General features: G+C 35.4%; 1 protein-coding gene across 1 annotated transcript in view; it reads left to right on the top strand.

The window, feature by feature from the left end:
* The window catches only part of LOC128204400 (carbohydrate sulfotransferase 15-like), a 30019-nt gene extending 15517 nt beyond the window's left edge, over positions 1-14502 (top strand). The window contains exons 4-9 of the mRNA XM_052905817.1: positions 5600-5813; positions 6676-6798; positions 7628-7784; positions 8218-8380; positions 9822-9969; positions 14297-14502. Coding sequence (XP_052761777.1) covers positions 5600-5813; positions 6676-6798; positions 7628-7784; positions 8218-8380; positions 9822-9969; positions 14297-14502 — 1011 coding nt within the window. The remainder of the gene's footprint in view (positions 1-5599; positions 5814-6675; positions 6799-7627; positions 7785-8217; positions 8381-9821; positions 9970-14296) is intronic.
* The last annotated feature ends 3164 nt before the right edge of the window (positions 14503-17666 follow it).

The raw sequence follows: 17666 nt of genomic DNA, 5'->3' as shown, positions 1-17666 counted from the left end.
AAGATAATTAGACCAGTATCCATTACTGCAATCATACAATCAAATATACAGGGACAAGCCCACTGGGCATATAATATAATTAAACCCTGTTCAGGGGCACGAGGCAAACAGAGTTACTTTCAAACGTTAAAGCTGCACTCTCACACTTTAGATGTTTTGACAACCTTTTTCATTTTATGTCTTGGATTGGAACCATCCAATTTTTGCGAAAAATTAAATCCCAGATTTTTCTATTTAAGTTAAAACATTGATGTTTTTTATGCACTTTTCTTAAACCGTTAGTAACATTAATTTTCGAACGGAAATATGAAATATGCGATCTGATCTTTTGTCAGCAATCTTTTATCATTGGTTTGCAGATAATTACGCAAAAACTTAATCATTCCAAGACAAAAAAAGTTTTGGAAACGGTATATCTGTGAGAGTGCAGCTCTAAATGTTTAATTGCTTGATTTTACTACTGTATTAGAAATTACAGGGATTGGGGTATATTTTTAGTGTTTTTTATTGCTTGTTTTTGATTCATACAGTCATACTTTATTCTTCAGGGCACAACTTACAAATAGACAAAACTGGAAAATGGTCATATCAAAAGGTCAAAGATAATGCAAGTTGAACAATCATATTGTTCATGGCTTGTATTTTTGGTATATTTTGTTGCATATGCTATAGAAAAGTTGAAAGTTAAAAATAAATTCATAGTTGAAATGATGGCTTTGAATGGTATTGTCAGATGAGAAACGGCACTATTAAGAAATAGGTATAATGGTACTTTATTTATTTTAATCAATTTTAGATATTATGAAAATTATTATCTTATTTAGTACATGAGACCTTTTAAACAGTTATTGACAATATAACAATGTGTATATGAAGCTTTAGATCAACACTTAAAGCTGCACTCTTACAGATTGTCAGTTTAGACACAAAATTGTCTCAAAATCGGCTGATTTGGTTATCATTCCTTTAATTCAGTCATATTAGATAATTCACAATAGAACCAATCAAAAATGTTTGGTAAAACTGCCGAAAAGTTTATTTACATTAAATTGTTCGTAATGCTTTTAGTCATTGTTCGTAATGCTTTTAGTCATAAAACATCATTTTTTTAACATAAATATGATGAACTGCAATCTGATCTTTTTTCAGCAGTCTTATATCACTTAAAATTGGGTCTAGACATTTCTGCAAAAAATACTCCATTCATAGACAAACAATAAAAGAGTACCGGTAGTCAAAACGATCAATCGGTGAGATTGCAACTTTAAATACACCTTTTAAGACCGCTGTAAAATTCCAATGGTTTGCCTAAATCTTTAAAGCTAGCATACTGTTTAATTGACAACCATACTTATTGTTTAAAAGTGTCATGATATCTTTGTACAATGTTTTTATATAATTCATTAAAGAAGTCAAAACAAATTTGTTTATCTTGTAAATGGTTTTCTATTATTTAAATGACCCAGACAAAAATGGGAACGTCAGTGCTAGTTCTTTTACTATTAACATCCCATGAAGTTTCTATTGGTGTAGCAGCAAGGAGGTGTTACATTAAGGATGCATCATTTAAACCAAATTATACATTCATATGCACATCATACAGGCGTGTAGCCGCCTATACGTGAATACGCGGCTGAATCCACATGATTCTGACAAAAAAATCAACCAAAGTTGCAGTATGCGAACTTGACTACATGAATCTAAAATAGGTTATTTTCCAGTACTAAATAATGCACATCGGAACGCCCAGAATGCACTAGATTGCACCATGGTTTTCAAAATTTTCTGAGGGGGCACGCCCCTGAACCCCCCAGCACATTTATGAATTCGCATGAATAGAGGGGTAGCTACGCCCCTGACATAATTGAAACCACAGTGTGGCTAAACAACACTTGTATGTTTATCATACGCAGTGATCTCCCATGGAAATGCAATCGTCAAAGAATCTGAAGGGGCTGTTTATATTGACTAGATTTGAAATGCACCAAGTGTTTAAAAAGTTGATTTCAGTCACGAAGAGAATCAACCATACCCCACACTTGTTGGAGTAAGATGAAATGTCCACTTTCCGCGAGAAAGAAAGTACATTGAAAATGTTCATTTGATTCAATTGACTTTATCTTTTTATAAATATGTTGCAATACATAAAATACGTTATTTGTTATAATTGTTTACCCATGTTGAATTTTATTTGGCAAATTTATAAGAGATTTAAATATTAAGAAACTCAGCCGTTAAAGAGGATATGATTATGACATACTTTTTTTAAATCTTTCGAATATGAGTTTTTGAGTGAATATAAGCGAATGTTTTGAAAATGCATCTTTTACTTGGATTTTATAGATTGTTATTACGAAATAAAGTATGGCGAATCAAACGAAGTGTTAAAGCCAAGCTATTGATGGCTGAAACCCTTCAATAAATGTTGATATGTGCTAAAATATAGTCTTTGAAGTCCAAAATTTTGACATGCGTTACTAACCCGATTCAACAAAAGGCTGTTGCACAATCAGTTGATTGACATAATCACGTGATAAATCAATAATTTCCATTAAGGTTAAAATATTCAACACCTTAGTATGAGTCCCTGTGGGCGAGTGGATAAGCGATCCGTTTTTTATTCTATGTGTTATCTGCACCCCCATGTGCTTGCTCCCAACTTGAACAAGATTAATTTTTAATACTTTACTGTAAAATGCAATTTAAGTATAAAAGAAAATCAACCTGGTTACTATTATTTCTGCAATTTCAGTACCAAGGAGTAAAATAAATATACATGTAAGTGTTTTCAGATGCATTACGAGGAAAAATATGTTTGGTGCCAAAACATGAGAGAGTCTCTTTAAACGGAAAAGTTTTGGCAGTCAGATGGTGATAAATATAATGCATAGCATCATCGCTCTGGAGTACGAGAACGTTGTATACAGAGTATGTTTTTACTGAACATGCGTCTGTTTATTTTGATGCCATAAAAGGTTTAATCTGTTTAACGGAACTATAACATTATGAAACAACAAATCTGATTACAGATATCAGTGGCAGATCCAGGAATTGACTTAAGAAGGGGTACGTGAAACGCATGGGCTTAATCTTTCCACATCCGCCCCTCCCTCAGAACAGAAATTGAATGGCTTAAAATGTTGGACCGGGGTGGGGGTTAGACTCCCCTAATTTATCGTCCGAAATAGTGCATTTTTATCTTAATATTGTATTTTTTCCCGATATTGACTGAGAACGTATTATAAACGGACGATTCAAAGGGGTGGGGGACGGCGCGCGCGCTGGGACCGATCCCCCCCACCCCCCACCCCCCTGAATCTGCAATTGAGTACATGCATTAAAACCGTCTCCGTAGCCTATTGGTTAAGGCGTTCTATACCCTTCATTCAATTGACTTAATACTTCACACAATTGTTCAGGACCATCAGCCAATGAGGTTACATAACTCCATAATACAAGTTATGGCCCCTGATTGACTTCGGTTAAAGTTTTAGGCAAGTAAAATTTAAGGGGAAGTTGGAATTTAATAAATAAAACTTCCATGGGTCACAATGAACCCAATGAACAATGTTCTTTTATCATGAGCTAACTGTTCAAGCGTTAACAGACACATTCCTGTGCAGACGAAACTTTTATTGTTTTTACAAGCACAGAACTTGTATTTAGCATTTACAGTTTCTATATAATTCAACTGAAAGTTCTATTTAACCATAATATATCAAATATTAAGTCACCATTCACTAGCGGATTGAGAAGGGGGCGCAATCGTCTTTAAAATCGTCCAAGTTTACTTTTTGTGTCAATATATGAGAAGAAAATAAATACGCACATAATGCATCATTTCCGACTACAAATTGTTAAAAATTTCTTGATTGAGTAACCCTCAATCCTCCTGCAAACGCCCCTTAGTAACGCCCCCTTCTAACGACAATTCCTGGATCCGCCCCTGGCCATTATATTTTTTGTTTATCAAACGGTACACATACCAAGTGACTGAAGCTGAATTTCATTTAATGAATGAGATGGTCTGTAAAAGATTTCCGATGAATATCCTATGAAATTTGCAGTCCTCCCGTTTCGACCGGTCATTGTTTGTGGATTTATTACACACAATTTTATAAAAATACTATTACAAAGTTGTCTCTTAAGGTTACGGGAGCCTTCACTGTCAAAAGTAAGATATATATAATTTGTCCCCCTAATGCCATAAAATATGGATGGTCCCCTTAATGCCTCAAAAATAATATAATATATACACTGGTCTCCATAAACCCTTCGACATATATACCTGTCCCCTTAAAACCTGCAACATACTTACAAATTATTAAGGAGACCGCAAATTACGTATATTTTTTGTTAATTAATTTAAGAAGCCTAAATCTGGTACACATAATAAATGATCATTTCAATACTAAATTATCAACAAAAAAGCAAAATAAAGTATAAAACAAAAAATATACAAATTGTCTCCTTAATGCCGTAAAATACATACGGTCTCCTTAATGCCCTAAGTAGATATATATATATATATCTCAATAAATAGAAAATAGTGATTGATTGATTGGTTGGTTGGTTGGTTGGTTGATTGATTGATTAATTGGTTGATTCATCGATTGCTCGATTGATTGATTGATTGATTGATTGATTGATTGATTGATTGATTGATTGATTGATTGACCCAGGATACTTTTATACTGTAAACAAACTTTATACATTGATACGAAAAAAATACCAACTAAAATATTCCACTGCGGTATTCTCCTTCTAGTTATATGGAAGAACATATATCACACATAGAGCAGTATCAATAAAGAATACCTCATATTTCGCTGACATGTATCACCTTTGAACTTATTCATATGTATTGGTATTGGTTAGCTGCATCACTTTCTGCATTGCTATGAATTTTTGTACAGGTTGAAACACGTCCTATCTTGCGTATGTAAGGCTTTGGGGTTTTTACATTTGAATGATCTATTTTTCCATATAGTTTTGCAATGGATACTTTGTCTGAATAAGTAAATTATTTGTAAAACTATCTCTGTTTTATCTGGTTTGGGAATAGATACAGTATTATTCTCTTGAAATTAAAGCGGGTAGGCATAATAGAACAATACATTAGGACACATGTATGGATGAATCTGAATCCCAACTTTTGCTATGATATAACATACCACCCTAATTACTCGGCAACACCTACTTTCTTAGCAAGCAACAACATCGTAAATTACAAATTGGTCATTTAAAGTAGGTGAGCGATATAGAGTCAATAAGGCACTCTTTTTAAATATTCTGGCTTCTACTTTTCTGCAACGCAAGAAGCGCAGGAATAGCCAATGCTTATCATTAGCGCAGATGAAACAAGTACTTCTTTTTTTGGTACGTTATACCCGTAAAAGGCACGTGATACACATAATATGACACCGTCATTATTAAGTGCACATTTATCAACTTGTTCAGAAAATATGTTAGTAAGATCGTCTACCACTGCATTTTGACATTTCTGCTATGCGGCTATTAGCCTAGGATAAAGTGTAATATTTCTAGAACATAACAGTTTTCGAATTACATAGTGACATGTACCATTTGAATGTTTCAGGAGCCGTTTACATTCCTCGAAGAATATAGAAATCCATGCTACGCTATTGAGCAAACCGAAGACCGGAAACTGCCTTTACAGTGTATACCATACTTTTATCTTATTGGTGCCCCAAAGTCCGGCACTACGGACTTGTTTAGGAGGCTAATCAAACACAGGGAAATCTCAGAGTATGTTGTAAAAGAACCACACTGGCTAACGAGAAAGAGATTCTGTAAGTATATTTATCATTACCTCTCAACGTTCGTTAAATTAATAAATGTCGTAGCATTTGGCGTTTAAATATTTTCAGGCTACGCACTTGCTTTGAAGTTAAGCGTCCGAAAGGCTGAAATAGGTTTGACTCAATCATAACCATAATAGGCCGTTCGTTGGCGACCAAAAAGACGTTTTGACTAATGCACCAGTCAATTGTAACCACGGCCCCACCAGGTCCAGGGAATAGCGAGGACTTTGACTTTCAGTCTAGCCAACTCCGGGTAAAATCCGCGCCCAGCGGAGACAAACTGATGGTAAAATCCCTTCCAAGTGCCTCCGCTCCCCAGGGACCCTGTTAATACACGGCCCCTTTCCCGGGCTATCCCCGGTATACTCCCGTACCTGGGGGCGTGGTTAAGATGGACTAGTGCATAATCCTTTAATATTTAATAAGGTTTATACATTAGTGTTATAATTGAACGTTCGGAGGACTAAAATATTTGACTTACAGTCGAATCCCGTTGGCTCGAAGTCCTTGGGACCGGTAAATAACCTCGAGCCTCGGGAATTTCGAGCCAAATGGGAATGTTTACATTCAGTATAAAGAAATCGGTCCCTTACATCCAGTTCGAGCCAACGGGGGAGTCGAGCCAAGCGAGTTCGAGCCAACAGGGTTCGACTGTATATTTGAATTTGACTTATATTAAAGTTTAGAGTGAATGCGTGAGTGAGTAAGTGAGTGAGTGAGTGAGTGATTGAGTGAGTGAGTGAGTGAGTGAGTGAGTGAGTGAGTGAGTGAGTGAGTGAGCGAGCGAGCAAGTGATGGAGTTGTAACCCAGCGTACTCTTGTTCAGTTACATTTGAACTTTTTCTTTCAGTTTCACATAAGAGTAAAGTACCACCACACCCTTATTGGTCATCCTATGAGAAATACTTCCGCGCTGCAACAGGTCATATTTATGCAAAGAAAGACCCCAGCGGTTTCCATCCTGTTATTGTTGGTAAGAATGATCAGAAAAACAATAGCAGTACAATCTATTTAAAAAACCTTCGCCATCTTGTCGTAGACACGATATGCGGAAGTTTTGCTAACCTTTTTGAAATGAACGAAGTTAGCAAGGATGTTATTTAAACTAAAACACTCAGCTTCAAGGTTAACTAAGAAGGATTTTTTTTTCAGAAATATAAGCGTGATTGTGAGTGTAAGAGGTGGTCTAGTGGTCTAGGTGTCCGCCGCTACATACATTGTCATTAGCGACATCGGCACCACGTTCTCTTGGCCTCTTCGAAAGTGGATCAGTATTGGTGTCCACCAAGGAAATAGGTGCTAAAGTCTTTGCTGTCACCTTATCAAGCTAAAATAAATAAATGTACACTACCTATTACGCAATTGGTTTTACTGTCAAACCCCGTTGGCTCGAACTCACAGGGACCAGGGAGTTCGAGCCAAGCGGGAATGCTTATCATCAGTTTTAAGTCGGCACCTCTTTGAAAGTGAATCAGTACTCGTGTCTATCCAGGAAATGGTCTCAGTGATGATTTATATTGGGTTATTGCTGAGGTCATTGCTGTCCCCTCATCAAGCTTAAATAAATATATGTTAACTAGCTATAACGCTATATGTTTACAGTCGAACTCCGTTGGCTCGAACTCACAGGGACCGCCGAAAACAACTCGGGCCTTAGGGACTTTGAGGCAATCGGGAACGCTTAACTTCAGTTTAAAGAAGTCGGTAATTTACATCTAGTTCGAGCCAACGAGTTAATCGAGCCAAGCGAGTTCGAACCAGCCGGGTTCGACTGTATAGTTTACATGCCGCTGTCTCTTCAGGCGACTGCAGTGCCTCCACCCTGTGGGACAACGATTATTGGACCTTTCTGCCAGAATACAAGAATCTCACTGAACCTTTATATACCAATGCCGATTATATTCACCATTTTAATCCTGATGCCAAAATTATTGCGATTGTGAGAAATCCTATTGACAGGTATGTTAGATATTTCGGTATTAAATAATGAATGCCATGCTTCCAAAATAAATATATAATAGTGAAGGTACTGTATGATCGACTGTAATCTGTTTTATAAACGCTGTAAAGAAGCTTCCACAGTCCGCAGTTTTATACAATTGGCGGCCGATGTTTAATGGAACTAAATGTAATCATATCATAAAGGATATACAGTCGAAACCCGATGGTTCGAACCCGCTTGGGTCGATTCTCGCGTTGGCTCGAACTGGATGTAAAGGCCCGACTTTTTTATACTTTAGGTTAGCATTCTCGCTTGGCTCGAACTCCCCTAAGCTCGAGAAATTTTCACCGGTTGCTGTGAATTAGAGCCAACGGGTTTCGACTGTAGATTATTTTGTGTCAAAGCATAACAACGAGTCAGTAGTTGAGTTGCTTCTATTCTATTTTTCAGATTGTATTCTGATTATTTATTTTTCAAGAGAGGCATTAACAAAGGACGAAATAAATTTCATGAAGGAGTGAAGTTTGTCTTAAACACGACCAGATCTTGTCTAGAACGGAATACTTTACGGCATTGCTTGTACAAGCCTGATGCTACCGTTACTGATTTTGAGGTAACAACATTAATACGGCTTGGGTCCCAGAACCCTTTAATAACATACATTAATAACTGTTAGTTGTCAACATGATGCCCTTAAAAGAATGCAATATCTCCCAAGTTTTCCAATCCATTTATTTTCAGTTAATCAGCATTCAGCCGTTCATGGTTTTAATAAAGTGAAGCGGTATATATTAACAGTGACTGGCTACTTCGTGGTTAGTTTACATAAGATTTGCTTTAAAAGCTCATAGAAAAAGTGAAACACCGAACTTAATACTGACAAAAGCTCCCAGAAGCACTAAAACAAAACAATAGTTTTACAAAACGGTAAACCAATAAAAGCTTTCCTTTCATGCTTTTCAATGTTAACATATTACACGTCTGGCCTCCGGGTAGGCGTATTTATATTGCAATAAAAGTGATATAAACTTACTTACCAGGTCAAAATATACTCTAAAACGGCAAAATACTTTAACAAACCGCCATTTTGTTCCGCAAATAACATTTCCCTTACCTAAGCTTCCGCAAAAAAATAAGTAACGTTGAACCCCTGTTACCGTTCATAAGGAATAAAACAACACTCTTTTCAGAAAGAGGGTAGTTAGGAAAATAAAATTAAATACTTATAAAACTCCGAAAGTAAGCATAAAAGTAACAGAAAAATTGTTAATTTCAGTGTAAGATCGTATTCTTCGCCACACATGAACAAATATTTTATGACACTCGTGAAATAAGACACGATCTTACACTGAAATCAATAAATATCCTATATTTGTTTGTTAGCATATACTAACACCAAATAATTTTGTAAGTACATATTAACAATCTTTAACCATACCTAAAGTAATCAGTATGTATTTACCAAAATTACCAATTTGCATTAAATCATTTGTTTGGTAAATACACACTAGGAAACCCTTAACCATTACTGTGTATGTTGATTGGCGGTGCACCCCTTAGCATGTAGTATGCACGATATGATAACATGAAAGAAGTACTTCCTTCTCATTGGACAAAATATAAGGTTGACCACTAAGTTATGTATCTATTTTCGCGCACTTGAGACATGAGCTGATGCCATGAAGGAAGATATTATTAGCGGGTTGTTATTTAGCTCAGAAAACATTTGCATGAAACTCAAACGCGAACGGTACTGGTTTTTAAACATTGATAGGCCGATTGTTCAGAACTTTTTTTAAAGTTAACACAGTTGTTAACGTCATCGAGGTTAACTTTCAAATTGTTACTGCACTGGATGTTTAATGGATACACGTCTGATCTGCATTTTTCCAAAAATGTTTTAGACAACTGTTTCAACTGTACTTATTTAATGAAAATATATGAAAAAAATCATTAAATAATTCATCTAGCAACATTGTTAACTTTAACATAGTTCTGAGGAATCGGCCAACTGTATTCTCCCGATCATTTATATTGTGTGTTATTTGTTTCAGGTCCGGTTGCGTATCGGTGTGTACCATCTGCATTTAGAAGAGTATGTCCGTGTTTTTCCAAAACAGCAGATCCTTGTTATAAAAATGGAAGACTACTCCAAGCATACATCGGAGCATTTGGATAAAATATTCGACTTTTTAAACGTTGGTACGTTGGTAATCGTTTAAATGACTTGTTCGTTTTGTGAACTTAGTTGAAATATTATTATTCTTACGGCTCGTATAAGAAACCTATTAGCCGCTGGACCAATGAGACAACGAAATCAAACAGGTTACACGTAACACTTTAAACTCTAGGTGGAAACTGTGTGTGTATTGTGCTTTATGGATGCCATTGTGTGTGTGTGTATTGTGCTTTATGGATGCCATTGTGTGTGTGTGTATTGTGCTTTATGGATGCCATTGTGTGTGTGTGTATTGCGCTTTATGGATGCCATTGTGTGTGTGTGTATTGTGCTTTATGGATGCCATTGTGTGTGTGTGTATTGCGCTTTATGGATGCCATTGTGTGTGTGTGTATTGTGCTTTATGGATGCCATTGTGTGTGTGTGTATTGCGCTTTATGGATGCCATTGTGTGTGTGTGTATTGCGCTTTATGGATGCCATTGTGTGTGTGTGTATTGCGCTTTATGGATGCCATTGTGTGTGTGTGTGTATTGTGCTTTATGGATGCCATTGTGTGTGTGTGTATTGCGCTTTATGGATGCCATTGTGTGTGTGTGTATTGTGCTTTATGGATGCCATTGTGTGTGTGTGTATTGTGCTTTATGGATGCCATTGTGTGTGTGTGTATTGCGCTTTATGGATGCCATTGTGTGTGTGTGTATTGCGCTTTATGGATGCAATTGTGTGTGTGTGTATTGTGCTTTATGGATGCCATTGTGTGTGTGTGTGTGTATTGCGCTTTATGGATGCCATTGTGTGTGTGTGTGTGCATTGTGCTTTATGGATGCCATTGTGTGTGTGTGTATTGTGCTTTATGGATGCCATTGTGTGTGTGTGTGTGTATTGTGCTTTATGGATGCCATTGTGTGTGTGTGTGTGTGTGTATTGCGCTTTATGGATGCCATTGTGTGTGTGTGTATTGCGCTTTATGGATGCCATTGTGTGTGTGTGTATTGCGCTTTATGGATGCCATTGTGTGTGTGTGTATTGCGCTTTATGGATGCCATTGTGTGTGTGTGTATTGCGCTTTATGGATGCCATTGTGTGTGTGTGTATTGTGCTTTATGGATGCCATTGTGTGTGTGTGTATTGCGCTTTATGGATGCCATTGTGTGTGTGTGTATTGCGCTTTATGGATGCCATTGTGTGTGTGTGTATTATTGTGTGTATTGCGCTTTATGGATGCCATTGTGTGTGTGTGTATTGCGCTTTATGGATGCCATTGTGTGTGTGTGTATTGTGCTTTATGGATGCCATTGTGTGTGTGTGTATTGCGCTTTATGGATGCCATTGTGTGTGTGTGTATTGTGCTTTATGGATGCCATTGTGTGTGTGTGTATTGTGCTTTATGGATGCCATTGTGTGTGTGTGTATTGCGCTTTATGGATGCCATTGTGTGTGTGTGTATTGCGCTTTATGGATGCCATTGTGTGTGTGTGTGTGTATTGCGCTTTATGGATGCCATTGTGTGTGTGTGTGTGTATTGCGCTTTATGGATGCCATTGTGTGTGTGTGTATTGTGCTTTATGGATGCCATTGTGTGTGTGTGTATTGTGCTTTATGGATGCCATTGTGTGTGTGTGTATTGCGCTTTATGGATGCCATTGTGTGTGTGTGTATTGTGCTTTATGGATGCCATTGTGTGTGTGTGTGTGTATTGTGCTTTATGGATGCCATTGTGTGTGTGTGTATTGTGCTTTATGGATGCCATTGTGTGTGTGTGTATTGTGCTTTATGGATGCTATTGTGTGTGTGTGTATTGTGCTTTATGGATGCCATTGTGTGTGTGTGTATTGCGCTTTATGGATGCCATTGTGTGTGTGTGTATTGTGCTTTATGGATGCCATTGTGTGTGTGTGTGTGTGTTGTTATTTAAGGATGACATTGTGTGAGTGTATCTTTCTTAAAGGATGACATTGTGTGAGTGTATTGTTCTTAAAGGATGACATTGTTTGAGTGTATCTTTCTTAAAGGATGACATTGTGTGAGTGTATTGTTCTTTAAGGATGACATTGTGTGAGTGCATTATTCTTAAAGGATGACATTGTGTGAGTGTATTGTTCTAAAAGGATGACATTGTGTGAGTGTATCTTTCTTAAAGGATGACATTGTGTGAGTGTATCTTTCTTAAAGGATGACATTTTGTGAGTGTATCTTTCTTAAAGGATGACATTGTGTGAGTGTATTGTTCTTTAAGGATGACATTGTGTAAGTGAATCTTTCTTAAAGGATGACATTGTGTGAGTGTATTGTTCTTAAAGGATGAGATTGTGTGAGTGTATCTTTCTTAAAGGATGACATTGTGTGAGTATATCTTTCTTAAAGGATGACATTGGGTAAGTGTATCTTTCTTAAAGGATGACATTGGTTGAGTATATCTTTCTTAAAGGATGACATTGTGTGAGTGTATTTTTCTTAAAGGATGACATTGTGTAAGTGTATATTTCTTAAAGGATGACATTCTGTGAGTGTATCTTTCTTAAAGGATGACATTGTGTGTGTATCTTTTTTAAATGATGACATTGTGTGAGTGTATCATTTTTAAAGGATGACATTGTGTGAGTGTATCTTTCTTAAAGGATGACATTGTGTGAGTGTATTGTTCTAAAAAGATGACACTGTGTGAGTGTATTGTTCTTTAAGGATGACATTGTGTGAGTGTATTATTCTTAAAGGATGACATTGTGTGAGTGTATTGTTCTATAAGGATGACATTGTGTGAGTGTTTTTTTTCTTTATGATGACATTGTGTGAGAGTATTGTTCTTAAGAATGACATTGTGTGTGTGTATCTTTCTTAAAGGATGACATTGTGTGAGTGTATCTTTCTTAAAGGATGACATTGTGTGAGTGTATTGTTTTTTTAAGGATGACATTGTGTAAGTGTATCTTTCTTGAAGGATGACATTGTGTGAGTGTATCTTTCTTAAAGGATGACATTGTGTGAGTGTATCTTTCTTAAAGGATGACATTGTGTGAGTGTATTGTTCTTAAAGGATGACATTGTTTGAGTGTATTGTTCTTAAAGGATGACATTGTGTGAGTGTATCTTTCTTAAAGGATGACATTGTGTGAGTGTATCTTTCTTAAAGGATGACATTGTGTGAGTGTATCTTTCTTAAAGGATGACATTGTGTGAGTGTATCTTTCTTAAAGGATGACATTGTGTGAGTGTATTGTTCTTAAAGGATGACATTGTGTGAGTGTATCTTTCTTAAAGGATGACATTGTGTGAGTGTATATTTCTTAAAGGATGACATTGGGTGAGTTTATCTTTTTTTAAGGATGACATTGTTTGAGTGTTTTGTTCTTAAAGGATGACATTGTGTGAGTGTATCTTTCTTAAAGGATGACATTGTGTGAGTGTATATTTCTTAAAGGATGACATTGTGTGAGTGTATCTTTTTTAAAGGATGACATTCAGTGAGTGTATCTTTCTTAAAGGATGACATTGTGTGAGTGTATATTTCTTACAAAATGACATTGTATGAATGCATTGTTTTTAAGGTTGACATTGTGTCAGTGAATTGTTCTTTAAGGATGACAATGCGCGAGTAAATTGTTCTTTTAGGATGCCATTGTATGAGTGTATTGTTCGTAAATTGTGACATTATGTGAGTAAAATGTTTTGAAATATGTCATAATAAGAGTCTATTGTTAAAGCGTAACCTCATGCGAGTATATTGTTAAAATATCACATAATGCGAGTATATTGTTAAAGCATAACATAATTCGAGTATATTGATAAAATATCACATAATGTGAGTATATTGTTTAAGCGTAACATCATGCGAGTATATTGATAAAATATCACATAATGCGAGTATATTGTTAAAATATCACATAATGTGAGTATATTGTTAAAATATCACATAATGTGAGTATATTGTTAAAATATCACATAATGTGAGTATATTGTTTAAGCGTAACATCATGCGAGTATATTGATAAAATATCACATAATGCGAGTATATTGTTAAAGCATTACATAGTGCGAGTATATTGTTAAAGCATTACATAGTGCGAGTATATTGTTAAAGCATTACATAGTGCGAGTATATTGTTAAAGCATAACATAATGCGAGTTTATTGTTAAAGCATAACATAATGCGAGTATATTGTTAAAGCATAACTTCATGCGAATATAATGTTAAAACATCACATGATGCGAGTTTATTGTTAAAACATCACATGAAGCGAGTTTATTGTTAAAGCATACCAAAGTGCGAGTTTATTGTCAAATAATAACATAATGCGAGTAAATTGTAAAAGGATAATATAATACATGTATATTGTTGTTTTATTTTCAGCTCGTCTTCCTTCTAAGAATCTGCAAGAGATAACAAGTGCAACCAATAAAAACACTCGGAAAAAAGGAGATAGACAGATTGGAGACATGTTTTCTGAGACGAGAAAACTATTGCGGGACTTTTACAGCAGCCACAATACCAAACTCGGGCGGCTGCTGGGCGAGCAGTTCAATTACAATAGAGATGAACAAGGGATGACTTTTTAGATTTCTTGAAGACACGCGTTTATAGTGTATTAACGGGTTTACATTATTCCTTATTTTTAAGGATTGGTTTATTATTTTTATTATTGTTAATTATTCAACATTACTTGTTGTTTTTTTCTACTCGTATGGGCCAATGACAGTTGAGGACATTTTAGGAGATTTTTGTGTTCAATAATTTCACGTGATCGATTCCGACGAATGCAACAACAAGTTTAGTTATGTATATTTTCAGTCTATTTCCCCACTAAGGCTTACTTGTTAAACACGTGTCAGTAATCAAGGGTATCATATACTGGGTGTTTGAATTTTTCTGTTGGCTAATGACAATCAAGGATTTTTCAAATTATCTATTCATTAAATTTATGTAGTTTGATTCACTGAAATGTATCAACTAAGTTAAAGTCTAAATTTGACAGAAAATAGAGCATTACGGCGCTAAGTCGTAACTCGTACGTAGTGTCCAATAAACATTTCAACTTTTCGATGTTAAGCGCTAAACAAACACTGATCCAATATATATTTAAAACAAAACCACAAAAAGCTGGTGAAAGCTAAAAAAACAGAAGAAAAAGGGACTATTTACCGAGTTTCCGCAAAACACCCTGCGCAAGGGTCCAGATGAACCTATCTTACACGAGCGGCTAGATGCTTTTTCTCCCACCTCAGTTAAACAAACTTAAGTAAAAATGTATTTTTTGCTTGAACCTTTTTTGTGCTTAGTGAAAATAATTGCGTATGGATATGCGACAATTAGTGGTTGTCATGGATATGCGCGCAGTGATTCAGATTACGTTAATAGTCAAATCGGTCTTTAAATAGTTCGAAGGAGAGTGAAACATTATTTCTTGAAGGCGCGTGAAAACTGTTTTATGGTGTCATTTGAAGCGATAATAATTAATTAGCGTTCTAAATATTGGCACAAGACAAAGTTTCCATGATGCTACAGACGACAGTCTTCAACAAGGGAGGTAATTACAACAGTGTGGGGACCATTAAAAAGTTTTTAATACATTTTGCGCAAAACGGTTGTACTGAATCTTTTTTATTAAAATTTCTTTGATAGCTTAAAGATATTTGACTTTTAAGCACCATTTATTACTTGCAATGTAAATTATACTTAAATACATCAACTGAGGATAAAAGCTATGATTGTTTCCACTCTTTTAGGAAAATTGAGTTGTGTATAGAACGTCTTATATTCTATGTATATTTTTGTTAATATACCTAAAACAAACAGGGGTTTGGGTAAAATTTTAGTTTAATATCACATTTATTATAAATAAAACCAATAATAAATTATTATATATGAAAGACAATTAAATAATTAATTTCTTTAAACAACAACAATATATACTGCAATTATCTTGAACATCATATTTGAAGTTAAAAATCAGCTTTAATTCAATCTGTTATTGATGAATAACAGCATTTTGTTAATATAATTGTGAAGTGAATAGCAATTTCATTAACTAATTAAGATATGCATGTATATTTCTTATATCTAGTTTTTAAGTTAAAATGATATCAAGAAACATTTTTACAAATCACCATAGCATACTAATGACATCAGCTCTTATAATGACCATCATGGTGTTCAAAATATACAAGAACTTGAAATTTAAATAATCATTTAGCACAATCATAGATAATAAATGAAAGCTATTTTAAAATTGACAACGACCAAATCCGGTACCAAAACATCATATCCCGATGAAATCATTTAAGGGGTAAGATATTTCCAAAGCTCATAAATATCAGACTTCCATCTTCCAGTACTGCTTTACTCATCACAAATTACATCTCCCTCCCCCATGAATATCAGAAACTTTCCATCTAAACAAATCATTAACCCCAGCATGATTTCCATCTACTTGGCTCATGAATATCAGAAACTTTCCATCTACTCTTAAACAAATCATTAACCCCAGCATGATTTCCATCTACTTGGCTCATGAATATCAGAAACTTTCCATCTACTCTTAACAAATCCTTAACCTTAGCATGATTTCCATCTTAATGGCTCATGAATATCAGAATTACTTCGTTTACTCGAAAGAAATTATTAACCCCAGCATGATTTCCTTCTTCTTGGCTTATGAATATCAGAATGACTTTCCATCTACTCTTAAACAAATCACCAACCCCAGCACAATTTCTGTGTTAGCTCATGAAGATCAGAATTACTTTGGTCTACTCGAAAGAAATTATTAACCCAAGCATGATTTCCTTCTTCTTGGCTTATGAATATCAGAATGACTTTCCATCTACTCTTAAACAAATCACCAACCCCAGCACAATTTCTGTGTTAGCTCATGAAGATCAGAATTACTTTGGTCTAATCGAAAGAAATTATTAACCCAAGCATGATTTCCATCTACTTGGCTTATGAATATCAGAATACTTTCCAACTACTCTTAAACAAATCATCAACCCCAGCACATTTTCTATGTTAGCTCATGAATATCAGAATTACTTCCATCTACTCATAAGAAATTATTAACCACAGCATGATTCCCATCTACTTGGCTTATGAATATCAGAATGACTTCAATCTACTTTAAACAAACCATTAACACCAGCATGATTACCATCGACATGGCTCATGGATATCAGAACCACTACCATCAACTCTAAACAAATCTTTTCAACCTAGCATGATTTCCATCTGGTAAATGGCTCATGAATATCAGAATTACTTCCATCTACTCCAAAGAAATTATTAACCCCAGCATGATTTCCATCTGCTTGACTTATGAATATCAGAATATTTTCCATCTACTTTTAAACCAATCATCAACCCCAGCACAATTTCCATGTTAGCTCATGAATATCAGAATTACTTCCATCTGGTACTCTAAACAAATCAATTACCCTAGCACAATTCCAATCATCTTGGCTCATGATATTCAGAAAGCCTTTCATCTCCTAATTAAGTCATTAACCCCAAGGTGATTTACATCTACTCTAAACAAATTATTAACCTTAGCATGATTTCATCTACTTGGCTCATGAATATCAGAATAACTTCCATCTACTCTTAAACAAATAATAAACCCCAACACAATTTCATTCTACCTGGCTCATGAATATCAAAATGTCTTCAATCTTCTCGAAACAAATCATTAACCCCACCATGATTTCCATCTACTTGGCTTATGCATGTC

The sequence above is a fragment of the Mya arenaria genome, chromosome 10 (genome assembly GCF_026914265.1).
Source record: "Mya arenaria isolate MELC-2E11 chromosome 10, ASM2691426v1".
NCBI lineage: Eukaryota > Metazoa > Mollusca > Bivalvia > Myida > Myidae > Mya > Mya arenaria.
This window is presented reverse-complemented; position numbering and strand designations above follow the sequence as displayed.